The sequence below is a fragment of the Sinocyclocheilus rhinocerous genome, unplaced genomic scaffold (genome assembly GCF_001515625.1).
Source record: "Sinocyclocheilus rhinocerous isolate Xijiao unplaced genomic scaffold, SAMN03320098_v1.1 scaffold603, whole genome shotgun sequence".
NCBI lineage: Eukaryota > Metazoa > Chordata > Actinopteri > Cypriniformes > Cyprinidae > Sinocyclocheilus > Sinocyclocheilus rhinocerous.
The window spans coordinates 2,481,524-2,507,013 of NW_015656630.1; the positions used below are offsets into that span (position 1 = coordinate 2,481,524).

Consider the following 25,490-nt stretch of genomic DNA (forward strand, 5'->3'; position numbering starts at 1 on the left):
TCTCTGGAATTGTCAGTCTGCAGTAAACAAAGCAGATTTCATTACATCTATTACTAGTCATTCAAGACTAAACCTCATGGCCCTGACAGAGACGTGGATCAAACCAGAGGACACTGCTATTCCTGCAGCACTCTCCAATAATTTCTCATTTTCCCACATGCCCCTTCTGACTGGAAGAGGTGGAGGTCTGCTTATCTCTGGTCTGCTGGTCTGCTTATCTCTAATGATTGGAAATTTATTCCTTTACCTTCTCTGGGTATTAACAGCTCCTTTGAATCACATTCAGTCACTATTACCCACCCTTTTAAAATCCATTTTGTAGTTGTTTATCGACCCCCAGGACCACTAGGTAACTTCTTGGATGAATTTTATGTGCTGCTATCAACCTTTCCTGAGGATGGTACTCCCCTAGTTATGCTTGGAGACTTCAACATCCACCTAGATAAACCTCAGGCTGCAGACTTCCACACACTGATGGCGCAAATAAAAAAATCATCTTAATGTGTATCAGTCACTCCTCTCTTCCTTCTCTGCTAGTGTCTCCACTGCTAAAAGGACATACTATCATAACAAAATTAACCATTTGTCTAACTCTTGCATGCTCTTTCAAAAAATGTCCTCCCTCCTTTGTCCTCCTCCTCCCCCTCCTTCATCAACTGTAACAGCTGACAACTTTGCCAATGTTTTTCCCTCAGCATTTAGACATGCTCGTATAACCCCACTACTTAAGAAACCCACACTTAACCCATCTCTTTTAGAGAACTACAGACCGGTCTCCCTTCTTCCTTTCATTGCAAAAACACTTGAACGAGCTGTGTTCAACCAAATCTCTGCCTTTCTTACACAGAACAACCTCCTCGACAGCAACCAGTCTGGTTTCAGAAGTGGACATTCAACCAAGACTGCCTTGCTCTCAGTTGTTGAAGCCCTAAGACTGGCAAGAGCAGATTCCAAATCTTCAATACTTATCTTGCTATATCTGTCCTCTGCTTTTGACACAGTTAACCACCAGATCCTCCTGTCAACCCTATTGGCAAAGGACATCTCAGGAAACCACACTCCAGTGGTTTGAGTCTTATCTCTCAGATAGGTCCTTCAAAATATCTTGGAGAGGTGTGGTGTCCAAGTCACAACATCTAACTACTGGGGTGCCTCAGGGCTCATATCATTGTTCTTTTGTTGATTTTGATTGATTCCATTGTCCTCATTTGTAAGTCACTTAAAATATATCACATAAAATGATAAAAGCATCAGCTAAATGTAAATGTATATATATATATATATATATATATATATATTAATTCAAGCTAATTAAAATAGTAATAAATACTATAATAGTATAGAAATAATACATTCTTTAAGTTCTAATAAATTCCTTTTTATTTTCTTAATGCACGTTGCTGGTCTTACTGTGCACAATTAATTTTTATTTTCCTAAAAAAAAAGCTAGTTTCTGCCTTAGAGTAAAAAAAAATATATATATATAATAAAACTGAAAGTCAAAATTATAAGCTGCAATTGTGAGATATAAGGTCACATTTACCTTTTTTTTTTACTTGGAGGCGGAAACAGACTTCCATTTTATATTTGTGTAATTTCATATGTCCTCTAGAATGAGAATACCAGATACTCCCACTATAACACTTACAACTGACTATGAACATTTGAACTGTGGGACTTTCTTTAGCTGCAGTTATTAGAATTTTACCAGTTGAGATAATAAAATATATTAGGAGAGGTAATTGGAATACTAAACCCCACCCCTTGATCTCTGCAAAAGTGAGAGGGGTTGTGACACCTCAGGCGCTTCCTGATAGCAAATGGTGCAGCCTGCAGATCACACCTAAAACCTGACATCCTGAGCAGCATGGAGAGCTTCCCTTGAAAGACTGACTGATTCAACCTAGTTTAATCAAACAGAATGGCTTTCATTTTCAACGGCTGCCGCACACAGAGTTTGCATTGCATTTGTTTCTTTTCCTTTCCTGCTTTTGTTGATGCAGCATTTCTCCCTTTGGCCAAAGTCAATGAGGCTGTTATTCAATCCAAGGTGAACATCTGGCTCTAATTAAAGCCTCTCCTTGCTAGTCCCCCGCCCCCCCATAGCGTCACTTTCCCACTCCCTCTACTCTTTCCTCAGCATCCCTCCCTCCAAACCTCCTCCTCTCTGTGTCATGTGTCCCGTGGCTGCGTCTGCATGCGGATCTCAGTGCTGAGGAATATGGAGCGTCTGACTGCTTTGTGGAGTTTGGGGATTCTTCTGTCTCTGAGTTTTGGAGGGGTCTTGTGTCAAACCACCAACTACACCAGGTGTGCGGTAGGGCTGTGGATGAGGATGAGATAAGCGTGCATGTCAAAACAGCTCTTTGCAGCTATAAATAACCTTTTTTTTTTTTTTACAAACCCTCATGAGTTTCTACTGCAGCAGCTGTTTGAACTTGCTAGCTTGCACTTTTACAGCTTTTTAAGTGTTTATGTCTGGTAGTAAGTGTCATTTTTGAGTTTTTAAACACACGGAGTGTGCAGTGTATGTATTCTAAGGAATATTGATTATAGATTTATAAGGGGTTGCAGATGGAAATACTTTGGGTTAGTGTGCTTTCAGGGTGAATCAGGTCACTTTGCATCAGGTCCAGCTTTCCTTTGCAGGGAGTGCCATTGCTTTTACTGAAAAAAAAACAAAAAACAGATGGATTATTTGTTAAATAATGACTAGACTGAGTGATTTGGCCGACATCCTTATGCGCAAAAATTCTGGAAAACCTTTTATGCTATTTAGCCTGTTGCAGTTGCAGAAAAATGAAATTTCTGTACATATAACTTTCTCTTCATTGGAGAAATTTTGTCGAATGTTTGTGCTGCTCTCTTCCATACAATGGAAATTCCAAAAATGTTATTAAAAAATAAGTGCTTCACAATAATGATGTGAAACATGACTGAAATTTCTGTGCCTGCTAATAGGATAAAATATGTTATTTGAGTCAAATGAACAATGTATATTTTTTTAATTGTTGTTTTAGGATGTCAACTTTTTTAAAAACTTGAACAGAAAAGTTTACACTAAATCAAAAAAAACCATTTAATTTAATTTAATTTAATTTAATTTAATTTAATTTATATAAACGAGTTGAAAATGCACTGATGAATATGTGCTATTTAAAAAATGATGATGAGATTCATTCCAGTGCTTAATTATGCAAAGATGAGCTTAATTTCAATGTCTGTTCTAATTATAGTATGATGGATTATATTCATTTTAACGGCACTTCTTTTAAAACCTGTTATACAAAAAGGCTGAAAAAGGACAAAAATACCACAAAGAATCTGGCGCTTCACAATCATGAAGTAAAAACATCATTGAATTTTTGTCTCTTTTTTTTTTTTACTTAAGCTTTTGGGTGTGCTGTCCCTTTAAATGTGTTGAATTATTTATAAAACTGAAATATATTTATGCATAACTTATTTCTAATGGGTTGTGGCATTTGTAAGTAGCCCTAATTTTCTATATGTCTTATTTACTTCCTCATTTTATTAACACAGTAAATATTTGAAAAGGTCACTGAAATTATACCTTGCAGTAAACATCCCCCATTGCTGAGTGAAGAGAATCTGTCTCAGACGGGGTCTGTGGGAGTGACTGCATAATGACCAGGTTTTTCGTCTGAGTTTTCTGGCCCTGCACCATTACATCACAACAGAGCTCTGTTTTATTTTACAGTGTCATGGAGTTTAAGTCTATAAACATATGTTGCTCTAGACTTCAGCGAATATTATCAAAACAATAAAACATTTCAGGACATTCAAAAAGGATTTTGAGCCATCAGTGAACTCTGAAATACTGCCAGTGATGTTATAAATGCTGAATAAAAGTGTCTGCTTCTGTGAAACAGCTTTGAAAATGTATAGCCTGCAAAACTCATAATTTAAAGTACAACAAAACTAAAGTCCAACTGCTCTTTTGAGAAAAAAAGTAGCAACACTAATTAAAAGCTACTTAAAAGAGACAATATCTTTTTAATATAACTATGCTATAATGTAATTTATATTACTTGTGCATTTTTTCTGCCACAAAAACAAACGTATCTGAATAAATGAACTTCTCTTAATTTGGGTGACAACGTTAAACTTTAAATTTACACAAAATTATAAAAAAAAGAGAATATATTCTAATTTATATAACTGAAAATGTACTAATGAATATTGTGCTATTAAAAATGCAGTAATACACAAAAATCCAGTGTTGAGCTGAAATTGAATGTGAATTATATTATTATGTTCATTTTAAAAGTCTTCCAACTTTTAAAATGGGTCAGATGGGTCTTTATTGCATTTTGAAAGCACTTTCTTATTGATTTTGTAAATGTTTCTGTCATTAATCTAGTTTAAGTGTATTTTGTCTGACTGAAATGCATCACATAAAATGAAAGCTGTAAACATTGACATTTTATTTATGTACTGAATAATTACAATATTGTAAAACAGGTATCTTTAATAGTTTCTGGTTGGAAAAATATTCTCATAATTCAGTTTTTGAGTTGTGGGTCCATCTGTGTGCATCTGTTTGTACTTTGTGAAATTATGTCTCCTGCAAACGATGTGTTGGTCAAGAGTCTGACTCACCTCTCAAAAGCTGTGTTTATTGTGCAATATAAACACATTCAGCATTTCCTCACAGCCACCAGAAATCCTTCTCTTTCACTCTTCCTCGCTCTCCCAGGCCTGTGTTTAACTGTGGCGGTGATCTGGTTGGAGACTCAGGCTTTGTGGGCAGTGAAGGATTCCCATCGTTCTACAAACCCAACAGCAAATGTACCTGGTACATCACAGTGAGTTCACTTTGAGTTCACACTTCACACATTGTATCCCGGAATAAAAGCCTTTAAGTAGCTCCGTCTCTTTCTACTAGGTTCCAGAGGGCAATGTAGTCATGCTGTCCTTCAGGATTTTTGACCTGGAGGCTGATCCTCTCTGCCGCTACGACTATGTGGATGTGTATAACGGACACTCTAACATTGTACAGAAGCTCGGGCGTTTCTGTGGAACGTTCCGGCCTGGAACTCTCATTTCCACATCCAACACCATGATGGTAGAGATGGTATCAGATTCAGGAACGGGAGGAAGAGGGTTCCTGGCCTACTTCAATGGAGGAAAGCCACATGTGGATGGTGAAATTGAACATATCAAATATTAAACGTGTTGTTATTGACTCTGTCAGCATTTTGTGTGGACAGAAAATACTTGGTTCTGGAAACTTCTTGTTTTGACTTGAGCTTATGCATATTAGAGAGTGAATATTTGTAGCCTCAATGGCCTTTCTTCTCTCTAAATGATTTTTTCTTTTTTTCAGAGCACCAGTTTTGTGGCGGGAAGCTCACAAAGTCTCAGGGCACAATCAAAACTCCCAATTGGCCGGAGAATAATTATCCAGCGGGCATCAGTTGTTCTTGGCTTATAACAGTGGAGCCGGAAATGGTCAGGAAAAAACATAACCCTGCAGAGTAGTTTTCAGTTAATATTTCAACACTGAATAGATGGCGGCAGTGCGGCACGCCAGATGCTTTTTGCAGCCCGTTCATTAAATGATAAGAAACAAGCCTGTCGGGAAACATGGCTTTTCTTTGCTTGAATCTGGGACATTTTCCAATATATTATGTTATGTTACTTAAGAACTTTTTCCCAGAATACAAATATTTATTTTTTGATGTTAAACTTTGTGTTGAACACCCACCCCACCCCCCACCCCCCACACACACACTTTTTTTTAGAAAAAAGAAAATAATAAATAAAGTGAATTTATTTAAATGTGGGATTTTGTGTTTTAGGTGATTGAGGTGAAGTTTGATAAGTTTGATTTGGAGTCTGACACATACTGCCGCTTCGACTATGTGGCGTTCTTTAACAGCGGAGAAAAAGACGATTCAAGGCGCATCGGAAAATACTGTGGAGACACTGCGCCTCAGTCAGTTATCATATTCATCTCTTTGACTGCCATTTTGTTATGAATATCGTATGTTTGAAGCTAAACCAAAATGTTTTACAGTTGCATTCCTCCCTGTTTTTTTATGTCCCATCTGCAGGAACATTATTACCAATAGCAATGTGCTGTTAGTGCAGTTTGTATCTGACCTCAGCGTGACCTCAGACGGATTCATGGCGTCATACACTAGCATCCCACGTGGCCTCCGTACTTCGACTGCAGGTGGCGATGTTGCGTCAGGACCTAGAGTGTCATCCACAGCCACAAGAGTCCGTCTCACCCCAGTCAAACCGGTGAAACCTGTGGTCTTTACAACAGAAGCAACAACTACAACCACAACTACGACCACTACTGAACAGCCAACGCCACGACCCAAACCCGTTAGACCCATTAAACCTTTGAGACGTCCAGTCAGTAAACCAGAGCCAGATGAATCCAGACCAGGTGAGGAAGAGATAAGAGTAACAAATGATGCTGGTTATGGTTGATTATAACTTGTTATAACATTGTTTAATGTATTTTTCAGCCACAGGCACGGATCCAATGTGTGCAAAGGCATGTAAAAGAGACGGAACCATCAAGACTAGTTTCTGTGCTAGTGAATTTGGTAAGTCATTACCTACACTGAAAATTTGGTGTAGAAATGGATTTTACTCAAAAATCGCAAGTAAATTATATAGTTAATGACAAAGAAACAACAAGTAACGCATTAAATTACAGAATACATTTCTGATTAGAAAGACTTAAATAGTATTTTCTTGTTTTGCTAACAGCTATTAACTACTCATAAAATGTACTACTATTATTAATGCTAAAAACAGCTGTACTGTGTAATATTTTTGCAGAAACCTTGATTCATTTTATCAGGATTCTAGAAAGTTTAGAACAGAATTTATTTGAAACACAAATTTGTCTTTACTGCCACATTTGATCAACCTAATGCATCTTTGCTCAATAAAAATAATAATTTCTTTAAAAAAAAAAACCTTACAGATCCCAAATTTCTGAATAGTAGTGTAGGTTTTAAAGGGATAGTACACCCAAAAAAAAAAAATCTGCCATTACTTACTCTCTTCCTTTTTCACACTCTATTCCTTTTGATCAATATAATATAATATAATATAATGAGGGTTCGTAAATAACAACAGAATTTCATTTTTTTAGGGGTGAACTATAAGAGCGATTCTTTATTTCAGTTTATTTTAATGTCTCTCTCTGTTACTTTCAGTTATCACTGGTAAGCTGACAGCATTGACTCCTGGACCTAGTGGAAGTATGCAGGCCACAGTGTCCTTAATCAAGGCCTATAAGACTGGTAGTCTTACAATCACTCAAGCTGGAGAAACCATGTCTGTCAAACTTGTGATGCCCTGCAAGAAATGTCCATTGCTGCGCAGAGGTATATGGCTACATATGCACATAAATACACACCCGTGTCCGATTCCTTGGACTTTATTCAGCATTAATTTCTTGCATATCAGCCAATTATTGATTTATTGTCTCTTCATTAGGTCAAAACTATATCCTGATGGGTCACGTGGATGAGGAAGGCCGTGGTGTTCTCACTCCTGGTAGTTTCACTGCCCTGTACAAAGCCCCACACCACAAGATACTGACCAACATCAACAACCAGCCATGCTGATCTGATCACTCAGATCCATGTTAGCACGATCAACCTTCAGAGCACAGACACTAGATGAAAGCAATGGACAGTGATTAGACCACGGCCCAGAACTTGTCTGGATATTAAGAGGTATTTTTTGGCATTGTAATATAATGCTCAGGAAGTTAAACACACAGTTTCCAATTAGCTATGGTGCATTTCAAACTTGTCAACTCAGAACTGCATTTTATAGTTGTAAAGTAAAGATATTTTTCATATGAGTCTACATATACACACAGAGATGTCACAAAATATATTTGTAATTTATGATGATGTCTTCTAATACAGGATTTGTATAACACATTATTGCATTGGACATTAGTCTGTGCTGTTTTATTGGGATAGGCCTTTTCCGTTCATTGAAAGCTGGTTTTGGTCCAGAATACACTATCGACACCCAACTTAAAACACGAGCGCATACTAAACTGATGATGTGGTAATAATAACACTTCTTTATTTCTTTTCCTCCTCCCTTCTCTCTTTCTGTGTACAGAATAGCTTAATACCATTGCTTCATTGTTGTGATTGTTAACTAAAACTATTAAAAATCATCTCTGGAATTGAAATAAATCTGAATTGAAATGAATGATATAAATGACGGTGGAATGAAATTCTATAAATATTTATAATATTAAATAATTATTAAATGTATAGATAAATAACTGAATAAATAAATATTAAATTTAATAATAAATATGATTACTTTATGAATACTACATCTGAGGTTAATATAAAAAATAAAATAGAATAAATAATACTAACTGAAATAAATAGATTTAAGTACTAAAATTGCTAAAACTTAATTAAATAAAAATAATTAAGCCAAAAATAATATGAAAACTGAAAATGCAAAAATAAAAGCTAATTTAAAATATGAATAAATACTATTAGAATAACACTTATGTGCTTACTGTGAGGAATACTGTTCCACAAATGAAATACAATCAGCTATGCGTATTTGTATAAAAAGTAAACAAATAAAACAAAAAAATCATTTTTTTCCTTTCATTTCTGAGATACCTCAAATCCCTCCAAATATTTAACATGCGGCAACAATGTAGCATACTGAGGTTTAAAACTCATATTACTTGCTGTTTATTTTTATTTTATTTTTTTATACAAATTTCTATGCCTTATATAGTGCTGAGCGGAAATCTGTTTGCAAGTATTCTATGGCCTTTCTGTTTCTCTCTGAAACTAAATTTGTGGGTTTATAGTGTCATCTAGTGGCTGACATTTTTACAGAGACTCAGGATTCAAAACAATGCAATTCATTACAGCAGCTCTCCATTAAAATACTTCTGTAACATGTCAGCTTCATACATGCATCCTGTAAAGAAACAAGCTCTTATAGGCCTATATCATCACAACATTAGATGCTTTAGAGACATCCATCGACGTCACTTAGGCCTACTTAAAGAGGATAATGACTTGCAACGGCACAATGAAGGTAATTCTCATCCTGTGTCTGGTAACCAGGGAATTTATATCCTGTCTGTCCTCTCTGTGTCCTCTCTGACGACAATGGACCACTCTGCCATCTCTTATCTGAAGTCAGGGTAATGGGTTTGTGTTTACACAGTGAAATGAAATTGCACTATGTTGGATGACAGTAATTCTGCCCAGCCAGACAAGTTTAATATTCATCCCAAGATTATGAATAGAATATTTTAGAGTGGTGAAGTGGCAAAACATCCACAGCACCTGTAGTTAGAGTCCATACATTGCGATTTACGTTATAAAGGATGAGACCAGCAGTGAATCGTGTTGTCAAGTTCATATTGCATTTTCATGATAAGTAGGGTGCAATATTACAGAACAAACAATTGATTAAAATAAACAGAATTATATTATTGCTATTTTTTATCATTTTGTATTTATAATTTTTTTTAAATAGATTATAATCTGTTGTTGTCTTGTGAGAGGTATTTTATTTGAACAGACAAATAATTAAACGGTAACCAGGGAATTTATATCCTGTCTATCCTCTCTGTGTCCTCTCTGACGACAATGGACCACTCTGCCATCTCTTATCTGAAGTCAGGGTAATGGGTTTGTGTTTACACGGTGAAATGAAATTGCACTATGTTGGATGACAGTAATTCTGCCCAGCCAGACAAGTTTAATATTCATCCCAAGATTATGAATAGAATATTTTAGAGTGGTGAAGTGGCAAAACATCCACAGCACCTGTAGTTAGAGTCCATACATTGCGATTTACGTTATAAAGGATGAGACCAGCAGTGAATCGTGTTGTCAAGTTCATATTGCATTTTCATGATAAGTAGGGTGCAATATTACAGAACAAACAATTGATTAAAATAAACAGAATTATATTATTGCTATTTTTTATCATTTTGTATTTATAATTTTTTAAAAATAGATTATAATCTGTTGTTGTCTTGTGAGAGGTATTTTATTTGAACAGACAAATAATTAAACATCAATTGTTAAACAAATAATGTAGTCTTAAAAGTTTAAATACTCACCAGTCAGTATTTTATGGCTGGAAAATGAAACTGCAAAGAACATGTCTAGGCCATATTTTAAACATTAATAATAATAAACTTAAACTTAATCCTTTTTAAACTCTAATATTACATTTATCGTGGGTAGAAAAAGAGATGTTATACAAAGTAAACATTCATTTAATAATTTCTTTAGTACAATATAAAAACAGATTATTTTGTTTGGTAACATTTTCTTGTAATATCAAACTTGCTATGTTTCCTAACACATTATAGATGGGCAATTATACATCAAAATAGCTGCAATTTTATCTTGCATTAATTAGTATTAGAGTTTTATGGCTGATTTATCACTTTACATTTTAATTTATGTAGCAAAACACCCTCAAACTGAAAATTAAATAGTTGGGAAGTCTGTCCATAACATGTCCAGAATCATATTTTACCTCCAGTACAAAATAAGAATGTATCATTTGCACAAAGAAAATAAAGCCTTTTTGTACAATAAGGGAATTGTTTTTTTTAAGACAATTAAGCACATTTCATATTTAAATGAGACAAAGATTAACAATAGAAATATGTTTATATATTTCAACAATTTTATTCAATACTTAAACTTCTTTGACATAACCAGAGAATAAGAAACAATTACTAAATGTACATACATTTTATAATTCCAATGATTAGTACAAAATTTTATCTTTTGCCTGAAATGCATTCATTCTGAAAAACATCGTCATAGTTTGTCCTCTGAAAAGCAATGGGCAATCATACATTGCATGACAAAACACATATTACATTTGTATTTATAAAATCCAGCTCAGTTCCTGTTTTTCCATTCCATGTGGCCTACATCACTCTGTCTGCCTTGAAACATTATATTATATTTCAACACAGTAAGTACAAAACAGGTGAATGCCAGGTATGGGGAGAGGATGGAGGAACCAGAGGAAACACTGTGACATCTTTACTAAATACAAAATATTTAGTTTAATTACACAGGACGGAACAGTCTAGTAGGCTTCTACGACGCTCCTCTACACTGGACGTCTACAGCCAGGTACAAGGCAAGGGATTCTGGGAAAGAAGCCCAGAGGTCAGCAGGTGGCGTCGATAATATTGCCATCCATCTGGTGGCGATAAACTACTCGCGCTTTATGGGAAAAATAGACGGGCCGTGCGGCGCTTTCCTCTCCGTCGTAACCCCAGGAGACTGTCGGAGAGAAGTCAGGTTGCACCTCAACAGATGGCACTGTGAACGCAAAGAGAGAGAGGAAATGAATGTCCAGTGTCGAGTATTGAAAGACGGTTTGATTTATAACTTCATTAGCAACATATCAGGACAAGATTTGGTAAACAAGGTGACTTACCAGGCGGAGGAGGGCACAGCCTGCTTTTACCCCGGTCTTTACAGCGTTTGTACCAAGGAAAACACTGCAAGACTTTCTTACCCATGGTTTGCCCACTCTAGAGGTCTGGAGAGAGAACATAAAGTGTAAGATCTACTGACTGATGAACATGGACTTTCAGTGCCATTGTGTTTGTTTCTTCAAGCTTATCTCACTTCTCCGACCGGAACGTTAGCTGAGAGGTGAAAGCGGGAGATTGCTAATAATGGCTCAAAGAAACAAAGAGCTCATTCATCCTGAGAGGATTAATCCTCAGTCGTGTCTGAGGCTTGTAACGGTGCTATATCACTTGAGCGGGGCGCATAGTTGTGTTCCCTGACCCACTTGGGACAACCGGCCGTGAACAACCAGCTCTGACTCCACAATCAGTCACAAAGTCAGACTCAGTGAATATAAATCATAACTACAGGAAGGGAACCGCTATATAGCAACAGAACACATTTGTTAAGTAAATAATGAGCAGCACCACCCGTGTATTTAGCAGAATAGGACAATGATTTATTTTGTCACATATAAATCGTTAAAATGCTCTGATGTGACAAATGTATTGTATTTACAAAGAAACAACGTTAGTAAAATAAAATGTGCTACAAATGTATTTCCAGTTTTGCCAAATTTAGCAACCAGAGATAGAATTAAAATAAAATAAAATAAGTAAATTCATATTAATACATATTTATTAAATTAAAAAAATGAACAAATCAATGTTCTTTATACTATTGAAAATTTTACATATATAGTTAGTTGTATTTATTTATTTAGCAGACACTTATAAGCAAACAAATAAAGAATACTCTTGGAAAATTGTTACAAAATGTAGAATAAGATTTTAAAAATATTTAATATATTGAAATAGCACATTCTTTAAATGTTTGTTCGCACAACATCAAAATGTTTGATCTAGATAACTGCAGAGGTAAAATATTGAATAAATAAATAAATAATATTGTTTTTATATATTGTTATTATTATTATTATTTGTACCCAGGGGGGTACAAAATGCAGGCTGTGGAACATTTGAATAAATTAATGTAAATAAATAAATATTTTATATATGTATCCATTAAATTTATAATATAATTTATTTAAATTTAATATATAATTTAGAATTTACAAAGTATGTGCTTTAGTACTGGACATATAAAATCTTTTTTTTGTATTTGGTAACTTGAGTTGTACTATCAAACGTGCTATTTTTCTGATGATACCCTATATGATAATATTTTGGGCTCCTTTACATCAACAGTTAGAAGCTAGCCAAGACCCTCTTCTCTCCAGTGCTCACTGATCCTTTGATTGAGCACCATACCTACAGCCTATAGACGCAAGAAAAAAGATCTGTAGTTCTATGAAAAGTATCTTACATAAAACTCAACCGAAGGGAGGTTAATCCTTCATTTAAGACAATCAAACCAGAGCGACTTGGCGCGTGCTGCACACGAACACGTACATCACAGATCAAATGAGTTCAAAGCCAGATAACCAAGAGCCCAGCATCAACATACTGACATAATCATATTGTTTATAGCCTACAACTTAGTAAAATGTTATTTTAATTAATAAACTCTTGAAATGCAGAGTAGATATGCAGTAATATATAACTTATATTTCAGGATAGCATTATAACTTTAGCAATAACATTGCAGGATAAATAAAAATATGCACGTTGGAGTAGCAATAATATAGTTGGGCATAGAAGAGTGAGTAGTAGCTATTATTATGTCAATCACACTAAACATTTATGCATGATGCATACATATTAAAAAGTTGTACACATAATCTTTGCCTACGTCACACACTCCCGTTGTAAACACTTCAATCACCAACTTTTGACAAACGTACCTGAACGGAGTGGCGCCGTGTGTCTTATCCAGTGATCTGTTGGATGTGCTGCGTTTGAAACTCTGGCTCCATGCGATTGCGCCCGTGCTGGTCCCTATAGAGATCGTGTTATGCCAGTGATCAGGTCGCATTCCCGGAGGATACTAATGCTCTACTGACTCTATCTGCCCTTCTGTTCCGTTACCTCGCTTGCGTATTAAAGCTTTGATTGAGCGTGCGCGGAACGCCATGGGAAATTTCCACCGGCTGAGGCTTTAAATAACTAATCCTGCGAGCCACAACAAAAGCTCCTGACCTCAGAAGTGGCTGAGTACATTTCCCCTTTTTTCAGTATTTGTTTTAGCAGACCTTAATAAATTGCACTCAAAAAACAAATAAACCAATGGCAATTAAAGCTGCTGTAAGGGAGTTTTTGCCTGTAGTGCCTGACTGAAATAGATGTCTGAGAAATCAAACTGTATATTATTATAATAGTCAGGGCTGCCAGGTCCAGCCCAAAGCTAACTCAAAACCCACCCAAAAACCCACCCAAAAGGAATGAAAACTATAGCCCATATTTTTGCCCTGTCCAGCAGCTGACAGCTGCTTTATTCCATAAATTCCCTTTAAAATAAACCTTTTGATTCTATTTATTCTCTGTTTTGAAAATATTAAACATATTTTTTTTTCATAAATCCTTTCAAGCCAACTTTTAATATAGGGCCCCATGAAATTCACTTGATTTTCCTCTAAATTCCGTGTTTTCCATTTTATTTATTTTGTGTTTTATGATTTCATACAAATTTATCATTAAAAATACCTGTCTAATGAAATTGGTAAATAAAACTTTAACATTTTAATCAATCTTTTAATATAATATAATATAATATAATACAATAACTATTAATTTACAACAAAAACATTGCATTTTTATTTTTGTCAAATATGATGATGCAGCACGACAAAACTGTAGCCTATGTTTGATATTAAAACATGGATGAAAAATAATTTGGGTTGAATGATATTCCTTAAAAATAATAGTAATAATATTATTTTGAGAAGTACATTTGACTGTTTCATAGTAATATATATTTCTGTTAAAATGTTTGTTTTGTAACAGCCTTACCATCTTTGCTGTGGGTGAAACTCACGTAATAATTGATGGCCCCCCACTGACTTACATAGTATTTTTTTCCCTACTACTGTATGTTAGACAAAGGGGACCAAAAACTGTTTGATTACCAGCATTCTTCAAAATATCTTCTTTCATGTTCGACATAAGAAAGAAACTCATACAGGTTTGGAACGACATGAGAGTGAGTAAATAATGACAGAATTTTCATTTTGGGATTAACTATTCCTTTAAAGGGTTAGTTCACCCCAAAAATGAAAAGTTAATTACTCACTCTCATGTCGTTCCAAACCTGTAAGACATTCGTTCATCTTAAGAACACGAATTTTTGATGAAATCCGAGAACTTTCTGACCCTAACGCAACTACCATATTCAAGACCCAGAAAGGTAGTAAGGACATCGTTAAAATTGTTCATGTGACATCAGTGGTTCAACCTTAATTTTATGAAGTTACGAGAATAGATTTCTTCTGTGGATTAGTTTGGATCCACAGAAATCATTTACAACAGTTGCACTAAAAATGACTAAATAGCTTGCTACACATTGACCATTTTTAAAATTTCATACATTTATGGCGGGAATGTTTGATTTATTTTATTAGTAAGAGGTGTTTGTACAGTAATAAGAACATTTTTACAAATAGTTTCTTATGATAAATGTACAAAAATCACTAAAATACTAAAAATGCAAACACATTTTACAAAGGAACAACATTACAATAGGTATTTCGTTTTTAAAAATAGTTCCACCCTTTTTCACCATCTTACAGACCTTAGGTTAGACACCATATTGAATTTATCGTGTATGAAAACGAGGCTGTGAGGGATAGACTTACCGTCTTTACAATGGCACGCACTGTATAAAGATCCTAATAAAGGTTCCAATAGGGGGTTTTTCACAGCGATGCCCAGTTTTGGTTGCCCAAAGAACCTTTAAGTGAACAGTTCTTAAAAGAACCATTTTTTCTTAGCGTGAAGAACATTTTAATAGTCTAAAGAACCCTGTTCCACGGCAAAGAACTTCTATACCTCGTAGCCTTGTTTTCATTCCAGACAAAAATGAAATATGGTGCTACCCCGACTAAGGTCTATAGGTTGATCCAGTTAAAAAGGACTGAAAAAACATCACTGCAAAAGCATGGATAAAAAAAAAAATCTGATGTTGAATAAATGCACAATTTGTAAAACTGCTGAGAACATGGCACTGCTTGTATTGACATATCGGCACTATTTGGTTCTTTGTATGTGACCTATTGCTATAGCTATTCACATAAAGTTCACCATGGTCTTTTTTTAGGCTGCTCAAACCCACACACTACCCTTCCCTTCGCTCTCTCCTGCCCCCTGCTGGCCACAGCAGCCCCCCAGGCCTCGATGGCGTGATGCAGGCAGGTTCTTGTAGACGGCACGGCTGTAGGGGATGAAGCACAGGCCCAGCTGAAGGTGGCGTGCCATCCTGCAGTAAGCGGCCAGAGCCAGAACCAGGAGCGGAGCCAGCAGCAGGAACCCAACCACCAGTAAAGCCACACAGCCTCCATCATCCAAGAGATCTGAACAGTAGACGGAAGTACCGTGGCGCTGAACCTTTGGAACAGACGGGGAGGAGTGCAAGAAAAGGAGTTAGCTGGGAAGATTTCACAAGAGAGGGAGGGAGGGGACTGAAAGTACTGTAAAAATTGTCTGATATATATTGTCAGTTCAGATAAGAGCATGGTTACATTGACCAGAGATAAGAAAATTAAAACATCCACATATGGTGAAGCAGTGGGAGTTGACTGAGGCAGCTCAGTTGGAGACAGCTAACTGATCACTGACGCAGGGAAATGATAAAGAGAGGATCATGTGACAGTTTATTTCTTCTTCTCCCCCAGGTGATTTTTGTTAGTTGAACTGAATGTTGGGAAGTTTATCTGAGCTGTTTTAATTTCTTTTGGAGTGAGAGAGATGAAATTTGCGGTGGAATCACAGTATGTGAGGAGAAGTACAGAAAAAAGATTAAAATATAATAGCTCAGGTATCATAAATATACACTAACTTTCAAAAGTTTGGGGTCAGTAAGGTTTAAAGACATTGACACTTCAAGGACTCATTAAATTGACAATAAAGACTTTTATAATGTTACAAAATATTTATATTAAAACAAATGCTGTTCATATGAACTTTCTATTCATCAAACAATCCTGAAAAATGTATCACGGTTTCCACAAAAATATTAACCACCAAATCAGCATATTAGAATGATTTCTGAAGGATCACATGACACTGAAGACTGGAGTAGGCCTAATGACTGCTGAAAATTCAGCATTTCCATCACAAGAATACATTATTTGTAAAATATATTAGAAATAGAAAATTGTTCTTTTAAATGGTAATAAAATTGAACAATATTACTGTTTTTCAAGTATTTTTTATAATAATCGGAATCGACATTAAAAAGTGTTAGATTGGATATTAACTTTAAGACAACGTTACTTATTTGTTACGTAACTTAGACCGAACTTACCGTTGAATGGCAGAGGAAGCCAAAAGCGATCATGACGAGCGAAGGCAAGAGAATGAGGCCGAAGATAAACGCAGCCAGACCCACATTGAGCGCGGCGATGATCAGATTCTGTGCTGTTACCAGAACAGAACAGGCCCAACAGTCCAGAGAGCCCCTCAGCTCCAGAGGAGACTCGTTCAGCGCACTGCCTGCTATCGAGTACGGAGGAGGAACCACCACACCTGAGCTGGACACGTTTGCTGGAGTACTGGAGGAGATGGAGCCGGTGTGATGGAGGCGCGGGTGAGGGGAATCGAGCTCCCCTCGGTCCGTGGCGGTCTGCAGGGACACGGGTTTCTCCAAGGTACCGTTACGGGAAAGACTCATCTTGCCGTTCATCAGTCTTTCAAGTATGAAAGTATAGTTTTTGGCTGGCACAAAAAAAAGGAATAAATGAATGAATTGGCTACTGTAAATTGGCCACAAACAGTGATAAATAGCCTTTTAAGTCATGCTAACAGCAATAAAATTACTAGCCTATTAAAGGAATATTCCAGGGTCAAAAGAAGTTAAAGGGACAGTTCACCCAAAAATGAAAATTCTGTCATTATTTACTCACCCTCATGTCGTTCCAAACCTAAGACCTTCGGTTATCTTCGGAACACAAATTAAGATATCTTGGAGCTGAGAGCTCTCCGACCCTGCATAGACAGCAATGCAACTGAAATGTTCCCAGACCCAGAAACAGCAATAAGGACATCCTAAGTAAGGACATAGGCCTACCCCAAAATGTAATCAACGTAATCAGCGTTGTTTACGTTCAGGGGAAAGTGCGCACATGTGTCATGTACTCTCCAAATTGGCAGAAGATGGTAACTCGAGGAGAAGAATTGCTGAATAAATTGTTATTTTTGTTTTCTTTGCACACAAAAAGTATTCTCGTAGCTTGGCAGAACTGAAGTTGAGCCACTGATGTCACATGTACTGTTTTACCGATGTCCTTACTACATTTCTGGGTCTGGGAACATTTCAGTTGCGTTGCTGTCTATGCAGGGGTCAGAGAGCTCTCACATTTCATCAAAAATATCTTAATTTGTGTTCTGAAGATGAACAAAGCTCTTACGGGTTTGGAACGACATGAGGGTGAGTAATTAATGACAGAATTTTCATTTTTGGGCGAACTATCCCATTAAGCTCAGTGAACAGTAGCCTAGCTGTTTGTGACATAATGTTGATTACCACAAAGAAGTTGTTTAAAGAAAAGCAAAAGATTGAGACACTTAAAAATAAAAGTAAATGTGGCCCATTTTTGAAAGATTTAAAAGTGAAGCTTATAATTTTATAAAAACATTTAGGCCTACATCTTGTGGCCATACTAGAAAGAAGCAAAAGACAAAAAGTGTGGACTATATTTCTCTAAAAAGGTCTGGTAAAATGTAGAGAAAGCAAACGGTGATAATAACACTGAAGATAAGGAAATGAAGTCGCTGACCCCACCCTGATCTCCAGGATGACCAAAAAATACAAAACAATAACTTTGGAATGGCTCATCAGGAAACCCCGAATGCTGACCAGACCACAAATACTATAAAACAGCGGAACCTTAAAAGAGCAACATCCTAAAGAAACAGTCATAAATAGCCTTTAACAGCTTGTTACAGATCCACATTAACCGTATAAGCAAGTGAATGTCAGGAAAATATAAATTTTCCTCTGATTTATGCAGGTTAGTCTCTTTGATCAATAATACACATTGAGTAGTATAAGGATAGATGTTAGAGCACAGATCATCTACATGTTTTAGATTGTGACTTCAGGACTCGGAGGTCACATGCTTGCTTATTCTTTCTAGGAATAATTCCTCTGCTTACCCTTGTTTATTTGGAGTGGGCCCAATTTTTAGTGAATACAAGTATGATATCACGCTTCCATTAATAGTTCCGATGTTATCAAGACCTTGATTCAAAAACCTTTCCCACACAATCACCTTTTAAACTCGTATAGGAGCAATTTGTTGTGACCTTGAGGAAGTTTTCAATGGCCTGTATCACTTAAGTGTTTATTAAAGTGACAATAATTACCAAAAGACTCATTTATATTGTTACACTTATAGAATTATAGGTGGTAAATTATTTTCATATTTTATTTGATTGTTTATTTAGATATATACATATTAATATTATTAATATTAATTGAGATATTTAAAACATAAATATTTTATAATATAGGAATATTTTATTTTATTTAAGTGTTTATATGTTTTCATTAGTGTGAATAGTGCAAACATCTGTACATTTGCCAAGATTAAATCACCACCATGACTAATCTTACATTCTGATTCAAGGTTCAGAATATCAGGAAATTCCACAAAATATATAAATATATAAAGGGGGTTTTGACAGGACATAGACAGTCTTCAGGGAATTAAGGTCAGTATATACAGTGGTGTGAAAAAGTTTTTGCCCCCTTCCTGTTTTTTGAACAGAGCCCAAACTGAACTAAACTATGAAATAAGTTCAAACAGTGTTTATCACTGGTGTATTGAAAATTAAGAATATATTTCATCTTGGTTTAAGATACCAGGCCTTAATGCTTCATAAAGAAAGACCTTTACAATCTATTCATTCAAAGCTTGAATGATTGAAAGTCCACAGTTTATATGTGCATATTTAAATAATTTTTTGTATTATTTAATGGATATTTTATTAAATGGCTGTTTTAATCTTTTTGCTCTCCAAGACTGCATTTATTTGATCACAAATACAGTATTGTGAAATATTATTACTATTTAAAACAACGGTTTTCTATTTTAATAATTTTAGTGATGCAAAGCTGAATTTTCAGCATCATTACTCCAGTCTTCAGTGTCATATGATCCTTCAGAAATCATTCTAATACGATTTTAAAAATCTGCACAAAAATAAAAAAATTACTGACTTTTTTTTTTGTGTGGACAGTGTGATATAAAGTAAAACCCTAAAAGGTATTTACATGAAACAGTGTTATTTACATATACCCAATCCAAAGTCTAAAATCTTCTATACTTACATTAGAGTAATAAAGTTGGTCGTCCGTTCCCTCAAACACCACCTTTCCTCCTGTAGAAAAATTTCCTTTACTTGTTATATAATTTCCTTTCCCCAATGAATCCTTCACACTGGCTGAGATGATTATTCCAGTCTATAATTTTTACTATACATTTATTCAACTAGTTTTCATGTCCACCTGTAGAATCTCCACTGGCTCTGTGTGAAAGTGAACTCTGTGGAACGCTCACTCCTCTCTTCCTCCTTTCATGCTCCGCTCTTTCCTTCCTTTGACGAAGATGTCCTGCCTTGGTAACTCGGTTATATCTCTTTGCTCCCACTTCTCTTTCTGGCCTCCCGCTGCTCCGGCTGGGGCATTTAGGATTGTGGGGTGTTGGGTAGTGGGGGCGTAGTCTTATCCAGGAGATTTTTTGCCTAATAAGATGGATGACCTGGACTCCCTTTGGAGCTACACACTCCACAAAAGAGTGTTTTGCACATTACTCTGAACAATTTTCACTCAGAAATAGTTAGTAAATTTCATTTCTTATGTTGTGGCAGACTTTTTTTTGTTTTGTAAATTTGAGACCATTGAAAAGATCTTTAGAAGCATGTCATACAAAACTGACATTTCATAGTTTAACTATAAAAGGTCCTGAAAGCAAACCTAAAGAACAGATTTCTGCATCTTATTAATGCAGTAGTTGGTGTTTTGAGTAAAGGGGCAGCTTGAATGATTGACTTGGGTCACTTTCAAAAGAAAAAACCCTGCCCGTTACATAACCCCTGGTTCTTACATCACAAGCGCTGTATTTTCATCACAGTCTTAGAAAACCAGACCCTCTGGTCTAAAATCAGACATCTCAAGCACAATAGAAGAATTCGGATGTCCTGAGGAAAATATATAACATGATTAAGAGGCATACCAAAAAACTGTGAAATCTGAAAGAGATTGGAGAAACTCCCAGTGGCAGAGAAAGAGATCAAGAAGGCTTTCTCGCTTGAGTTACAAAAATATGAAATACTGTATATAAGAGTTACTAAAGGCTTTATGTAGGTCTGTATCACTAAGGGCCCTCTAAAACATTTGGGTGCAGCTACAGCGGGGGGAGTTGATGCCTGTTTAATATCTCTCAGGACGTGTCAGAGCTGTCAGGGCACAGGGGGCTGTTGGGATGTTTTTTGGAGATTTCAGCAGACGTGATGTAGATTGGCTTTGAATGAGATGCTGGAGGTTTTTGCTTCAGGATCCAAAATTAAATGCCGAAATTGTGGCAAAAAAATGTTTAGGGAACAATTCTCTTTTAACTAGTTGCTTATGCCTATCAATAACATATTGGCTGATTAGTGCTTATAAAGCACATATTCTGCATGACCATATTCTACATCTCTAATCCGACCCAGTACCTAAACTTAACAACTGCCTTACTAACTATTAATAAGCAGCAAATTAGGAGTTTATCGAGGCAAAAATCGTAGTTAATGGTTTGCTAATAGCGAGAATTGGACCTTAGAAAATAAAATAGGCCAAAATGTTAAAATTTAAAAAAAAAAATCTGCAAATGATTTATTATATTATAAACTGAATACATGATGTTAAGTCTTTTAGCTTCTTATATTATATCTTATACCTGCCATATGGACATTCCTTTGACACTAATCTATGAATAAATGTAATTTTTCATGGATAATATAATATAATAAAAAAATTAAATCATTTGTCTTGACAGCTCTGACATGTCCTGAGAGATATTAAACCGATATAATATAATATAGCATTTTCTCTTTCCTTTTGTAGCCTATTTATTTTGCTGTCCAAACTATGCACCATTGTATGGTTACTTGCATGTAATTATTTGCATCTAGCATAATTTTGTTCGCAGCTGTCTGGGATTTTATCAGAACTGATAAACATTTTCAGGTCATGACCCACCGGCTGAGAAAGACTGTGATAGAGTGAACTGGATAAGATATCGGGTTAACGGGGTGAAAACAGGATGATGACTTTATCTGTGAGCAAATAAACAGTTTACAGTTGTTTATTTATTCACAGCGGTGGCGATATAGAAAGGGAGATAAAAAGGGTGCTGGTGAAATATACAAGTTAAGTGTGGAGGGATGGTGAAAAACGAGGTATATCCTGACAGTCATAAAAGAGGAAAACCTGTCTTCCTGTCCTTGGAGCCAGGATTTCCGCAGTAAAGTCCACAGAGAGCGCTGAGGTGTCATGACCTCTGCAGGCCTCCGCTTCCACTCGCAGACAGACAGGAGACTGCGAATCTGTAACCTTCCTCTAATACACTTCCACACACAATCCAGAAATAACTTACACGTAAACACATGGGAATTTATCAGAATGTTTTATTTTTTATAGTTAGAATTATATCAGGTATAACACACAAAAATCACAAAATGTTTTAGACAAGTCTGGCTCAGTTCCTTAATGTTTTCCTTTACTTTTATCTTTTCTTTTTACTTTTTTTTGTTATACAGTAAAACAAAAAAAATGGCAACGAACCTGAAAACAAACTCCGAGAGGTATCGACGGAACGCAAATCTGAAAACTCTCAATAATCTGCAATTCATCAATAATGATACAAATCAGAACGGCTAGGATGACTGGAATCACACACGCGTCACAATATCCTGTGTACCTCATGTAAAGCAAACTAATTTCATGTGTTAAATATACAGTACAAAGACATTCAGTTCATAAAAGTGTACTGACTCCGTTCTAAGCACCAACTTGTGAGATTAAATTCATGTTTTCAAACCTACGGATCATTTATACAGACAGAGAGAGACCCGGGAGGAAGGGGGATCAGCACCATTTTGAATCAGACGTTCCCCCGTAAACCTCACCACATCAGCACAACAGAAAGATTTACAAAATACGCATGTCTCAGAAAAAGAGAAGCATCACGAACGATCAATAAATACAAAAGGAAAAGACAAGTAAATAAATAAAAAACAAAGCCAACAAAGAATAATTCAGTTATGATTCCAAAAATAAGAAACTCAAAGGAGTCGATCAGACTGAGAAATGCACCAAAAGCCACAAGTTTGCAGGAATTTTTTGAGTTGTACGAAAAAGATTCACGTAACACACACAAGGTTTTCCAGACAAATGCAATCAAATACGTTTTAGATTAAACCCGTATTTTTTGGAATAACTGTTACATATACTGTACCTCACGGGATATTTTAATGCTCTAAAAAATGTCATTATTTATTTCATCAAATACCAGGAAATCATCTTTTGTCTAAATGCATACCACAAGGCCCAAATGGTCTTAGTCTAGACTGTTAAAAAAGTGTTTTTTTTCTTTCCGAAAACCTTAAAACCTAACAACTTAAAAAAAATAGCACCCAGTCAAATATGCAAATACCATTTACAAAGGTCAGACTTGTAGTAAATATGACACGACTGAAACAACAGAAAAAACCTAATGCCACTGCAATGGTCATCAGCTCCAAGAGAAATGAATCCTCTGCTGTTATATACATTGTATCAAAGCACCACTTACTCAGATAAACCAGAGACAAACTGGACTGGTGAAATCGCCTACCATTTGCATAAAAAACGTAAACGACATCAGTACCTGAATTAATGCACATGTTCGGCAAGTTGACAAATTTTTTAAAAAAAGGAATCACAGCAGTTATCCATTGTGGATGAGTGACCTGATAGCCAAGTCCAATGATGTAGCACCACTCTAGTCTTTCTGTAATCAGGAGCGTGAGAACTATCAGATGTCTGAGGGGAAGACGACTGCGTTGGAGAGACATTGGCTGATAGTATTGTAAACAATGGGAAGTAAACAGCGATTTGATTGGCTGTTCCGTAAGTTGAAGTAGTGGTTTTGGTAAAGAAAAAGAAAAAAAAAAAGAAGAACTTAAGGTTTGTGCCGCTGCTATGGGCCAGGAGGGTGGAAGATTTGGTTATGGCTGTGTAGTTTCAGACATCAGGTTCACCTACAGCACGGGACTGGAGCCTGGGAAGAGAAAACTCATGCATTACAATTGCTGTGAAAATAATTTCAATTTACATGTTTAAAATGGACATACAGTGTCATAGAGGTCAATGATGATGGATTATTTTACTTGGAAGCATTTCACACGAAAAAAAAAAAAAATTACAGATTTTACTTTAAACAGGTCCAGATCACTATTAACAAAAATATCGTAATAATTATTATTTGCATTACAAAATTAAAAACTATTTAAAAAAAATAAAGACAATAAAATAAAATGTAATGAGTAAAATCAATTCTATTTTGAAATTTTGCATTTTATTTTTATTTATTTTAAACATGTCAAAGCCACAGTTCACAAAGCATGAAAATCAAGCCTATTTAAGAAAAAATGTCCAGCTCACATTTCATATTATAAATTATACTATGCCTACTGAAAATGAAAAATTCTAATAAAAAGGTCACATTTCACAAAATTATAAATTCAAGGATACCTAAAATAAAGCCTTTTTGTCTTATAAATAAAAAGAAACAGTAAAATCAAATATTATCACATGTTACGCTTTCACATTAGTGCGTATGAGTGTTTGTCTTACCAGGGTGAAGTTATCATATGTGTTCATGAGCTCACTGATGCGGTACTGCTCCAGCACCACCATCCCGCTCAGACTGGGGATCTGCTCCCGAGCGCAGTCCTCACAGTGAACCACATACGTCTTCCTACTGCTGTTCTCACTGGTCACAAACAGCAGGTTAAACACCTCCACCTGTTCACACATGCACAGTCACATACATCAACAAGATGCAACATCTCACGACAGAACATTATTTGCCATCAATCTATTGAGTATCCTCACGTCGCACTCGTTGCAGTAGTACGCTGGCTCATCCTTCACCCTGCTCTGATAGGAGATCTTCTTCCCTGCAGCAGTGTCATAGAGGTCAATGATGATGGATTATTTTACTTGGAAGCATTTCACACGAAAAAAAAAAATAAAATCAATTCTATTTTGAAATTTTGCATTTTATTTTTATTTATTTTAAACATGTCAAAGCCACAGTTCACAAAGCATGAAAATCAAGCCTATTTAAGAAAAAATGTCCAGCTCACATTTCATATTATAAATTATACTATGCCTACTGAAAATGAAAAATTCTAATAAAATAAAAATAGCGTTATATATTGCCATTTCATTTTAAACATATACAGTTCACATTTCACAAAAATTCTATTTTGCATACTAAAAATGAAGCCTATTTTTTAAATGAAAATTAAAAAAGCTTTACATATTGTTTAAAAAATAAATAAATGTCAAGTTCATATTTTACAAAGATATTACACATTCTATTTTGCGTACTGAAAAGATGCCTATTAAAAAAAATGATGGAAAAAATAAATAAAAATAAAATAAAAATATCATTACTTATGTTATTGTTATTTATTATTGTAAACATATCAGGGTCACATTTTATGAATACTACTTAGCATAATGAAAATCAAGCCTATTTAAAAAAACAAAACAAAAAAAAAAACAAAC

At 35.5% G+C, this 25,490-nt stretch overlaps 3 protein-coding genes and 1 long non-coding RNA gene across 13 annotated transcripts in view; 1 reads left to right on the forward strand and 3 right to left on the reverse strand.

The window, feature by feature from the left end:
• The first annotated feature begins 1,899 nt into the window (after nucleotides 1-1,899).
• On the forward strand, nucleotides 1,900-7,765 carry LOC107720687 (procollagen C-endopeptidase enhancer 2-like). The gene is made up of 10 exons (XM_016528480.1): nucleotides 1,900-2,050; nucleotides 2,141-2,310; nucleotides 4,718-4,826; nucleotides 4,907-5,165; nucleotides 5,348-5,472; nucleotides 5,823-5,959; nucleotides 6,078-6,421; nucleotides 6,504-6,584; nucleotides 7,206-7,376; nucleotides 7,489-7,765. Exons 1-10 carry the CDS (start codon nucleotides 1,922-1,924, stop codon nucleotides 7,617-7,619), a joined length of 1,656 nt encoding a protein of 551 aa, XP_016383966.1. The 5' UTR covers nucleotides 1,900-1,921; the 3' UTR covers nucleotides 7,620-7,765.
• A 2,920-nt stretch (nucleotides 7,766-10,685) lies between these two features.
• On the reverse strand, nucleotides 10,686-13,571 carry LOC107720689 (uncharacterized). 2 transcript variants are annotated; one of them, XR_001637636.1, is made up of 3 exons: nucleotides 13,360-13,571; nucleotides 11,479-11,583; nucleotides 10,686-11,360 (listed from the first exon to the last, which is right to left on the reverse strand). It is a non-coding gene; the product is annotated as an uncharacterized LOC107720689 (long non-coding RNA). The 2 variants fall into 2 exon arrangements; XR_001637635.1 differs by lacking the exon at nucleotides 13,360-13,571 and having other exon boundaries at nucleotides 11,479-11,590.
• A 1,478-nt stretch (nucleotides 13,572-15,049) lies between these two features.
• Nucleotides 15,050-20,306, reverse strand: LOC107720688 (transmembrane protein 88-like). Of its 3 annotated transcripts, XM_016528483.1 has the most exons (4): nucleotides 20,178-20,306; nucleotides 20,001-20,050; nucleotides 16,974-17,383; nucleotides 15,050-16,054 (listed from the first exon to the last, which is right to left on the reverse strand). In XM_016528483.1, exons 3-4 carry the CDS (start codon nucleotides 17,349-17,351, stop codon nucleotides 15,773-15,775), a joined length of 660 nt encoding a protein of 219 aa, XP_016383969.1. In that variant the 5' UTR covers nucleotides 17,352-17,383; nucleotides 20,001-20,050; nucleotides 20,178-20,306; the 3' UTR covers nucleotides 15,050-15,772. The 3 variants fall into 3 exon arrangements, with proteins under 3 accessions (XP_016383969.1, XP_016383968.1, XP_016383967.1); XM_016528482.1 differs by having other exon boundaries at nucleotides 20,004-20,306; XM_016528481.1 differs by having other exon boundaries at nucleotides 20,001-20,306.
• A 3,517-nt stretch (nucleotides 20,307-23,823) lies between these two features.
• LOC107720684 (lysine-specific demethylase 6B-like) overlaps nucleotides 23,824-25,490 on the reverse strand; it is a 30,093-nt gene continuing 28,426 nt past the window's right edge. For 5 of the 7 annotated variants that reach the window (XM_016528472.1, XM_016528475.1, XM_016528471.1 and 2 more), the window contains one exon: nucleotides 23,824-23,973. In XM_016528472.1, coding sequence (XP_016383958.1) covers nucleotides 23,950-23,973 — 24 coding nt within the window. In that variant the 3' untranslated portion in view covers nucleotides 23,824-23,949. Of the gene's footprint in view, nucleotides 23,974-24,548; nucleotides 24,720-24,809; nucleotides 24,875-25,490 lie in introns of all 7 variants that reach the window. The other 2 variants (XM_016528477.1, XM_016528476.1) reach the window with 2 other exon arrangements.

Bases quoted from the DNA above. Each gene is read 5' to 3' on its own strand.
- LOC107720687 (XM_016528480.1), top strand. From the start codon at position 1,922: ATGGCTTTCATTTTCAACGGCTGCCGCACACAGAGTTTGCATTGCATT. The intron at 2,051-2,140 runs GTGAACATCTGG...CTCTTTCCTCAG, and splicing joins AGGCTGTTATTCAATCCAAG to CATCCCTCCCTCCAAACCTC. The intron at 2,311-4,717 runs GTGTGCGGTAGG...TCGCTCTCCCAG, and splicing joins CAAACCACCAACTACACCAG to GCCTGTGTTTAACTGTGGCG.
- LOC107720688 (XM_016528483.1), bottom strand. From the start codon at position 17,351: ATGAACGGCAAGATGAGTCTTTCCCGTAACGGTACCTTGGAGAAACCC. The intron at 16,055-16,973 runs GTAAGTTCGGTC...TCTGTTCCAAAG, and splicing joins GCTTCCTCTGCCATTCAACG to GTTCAGCGCCACGGTACTTC.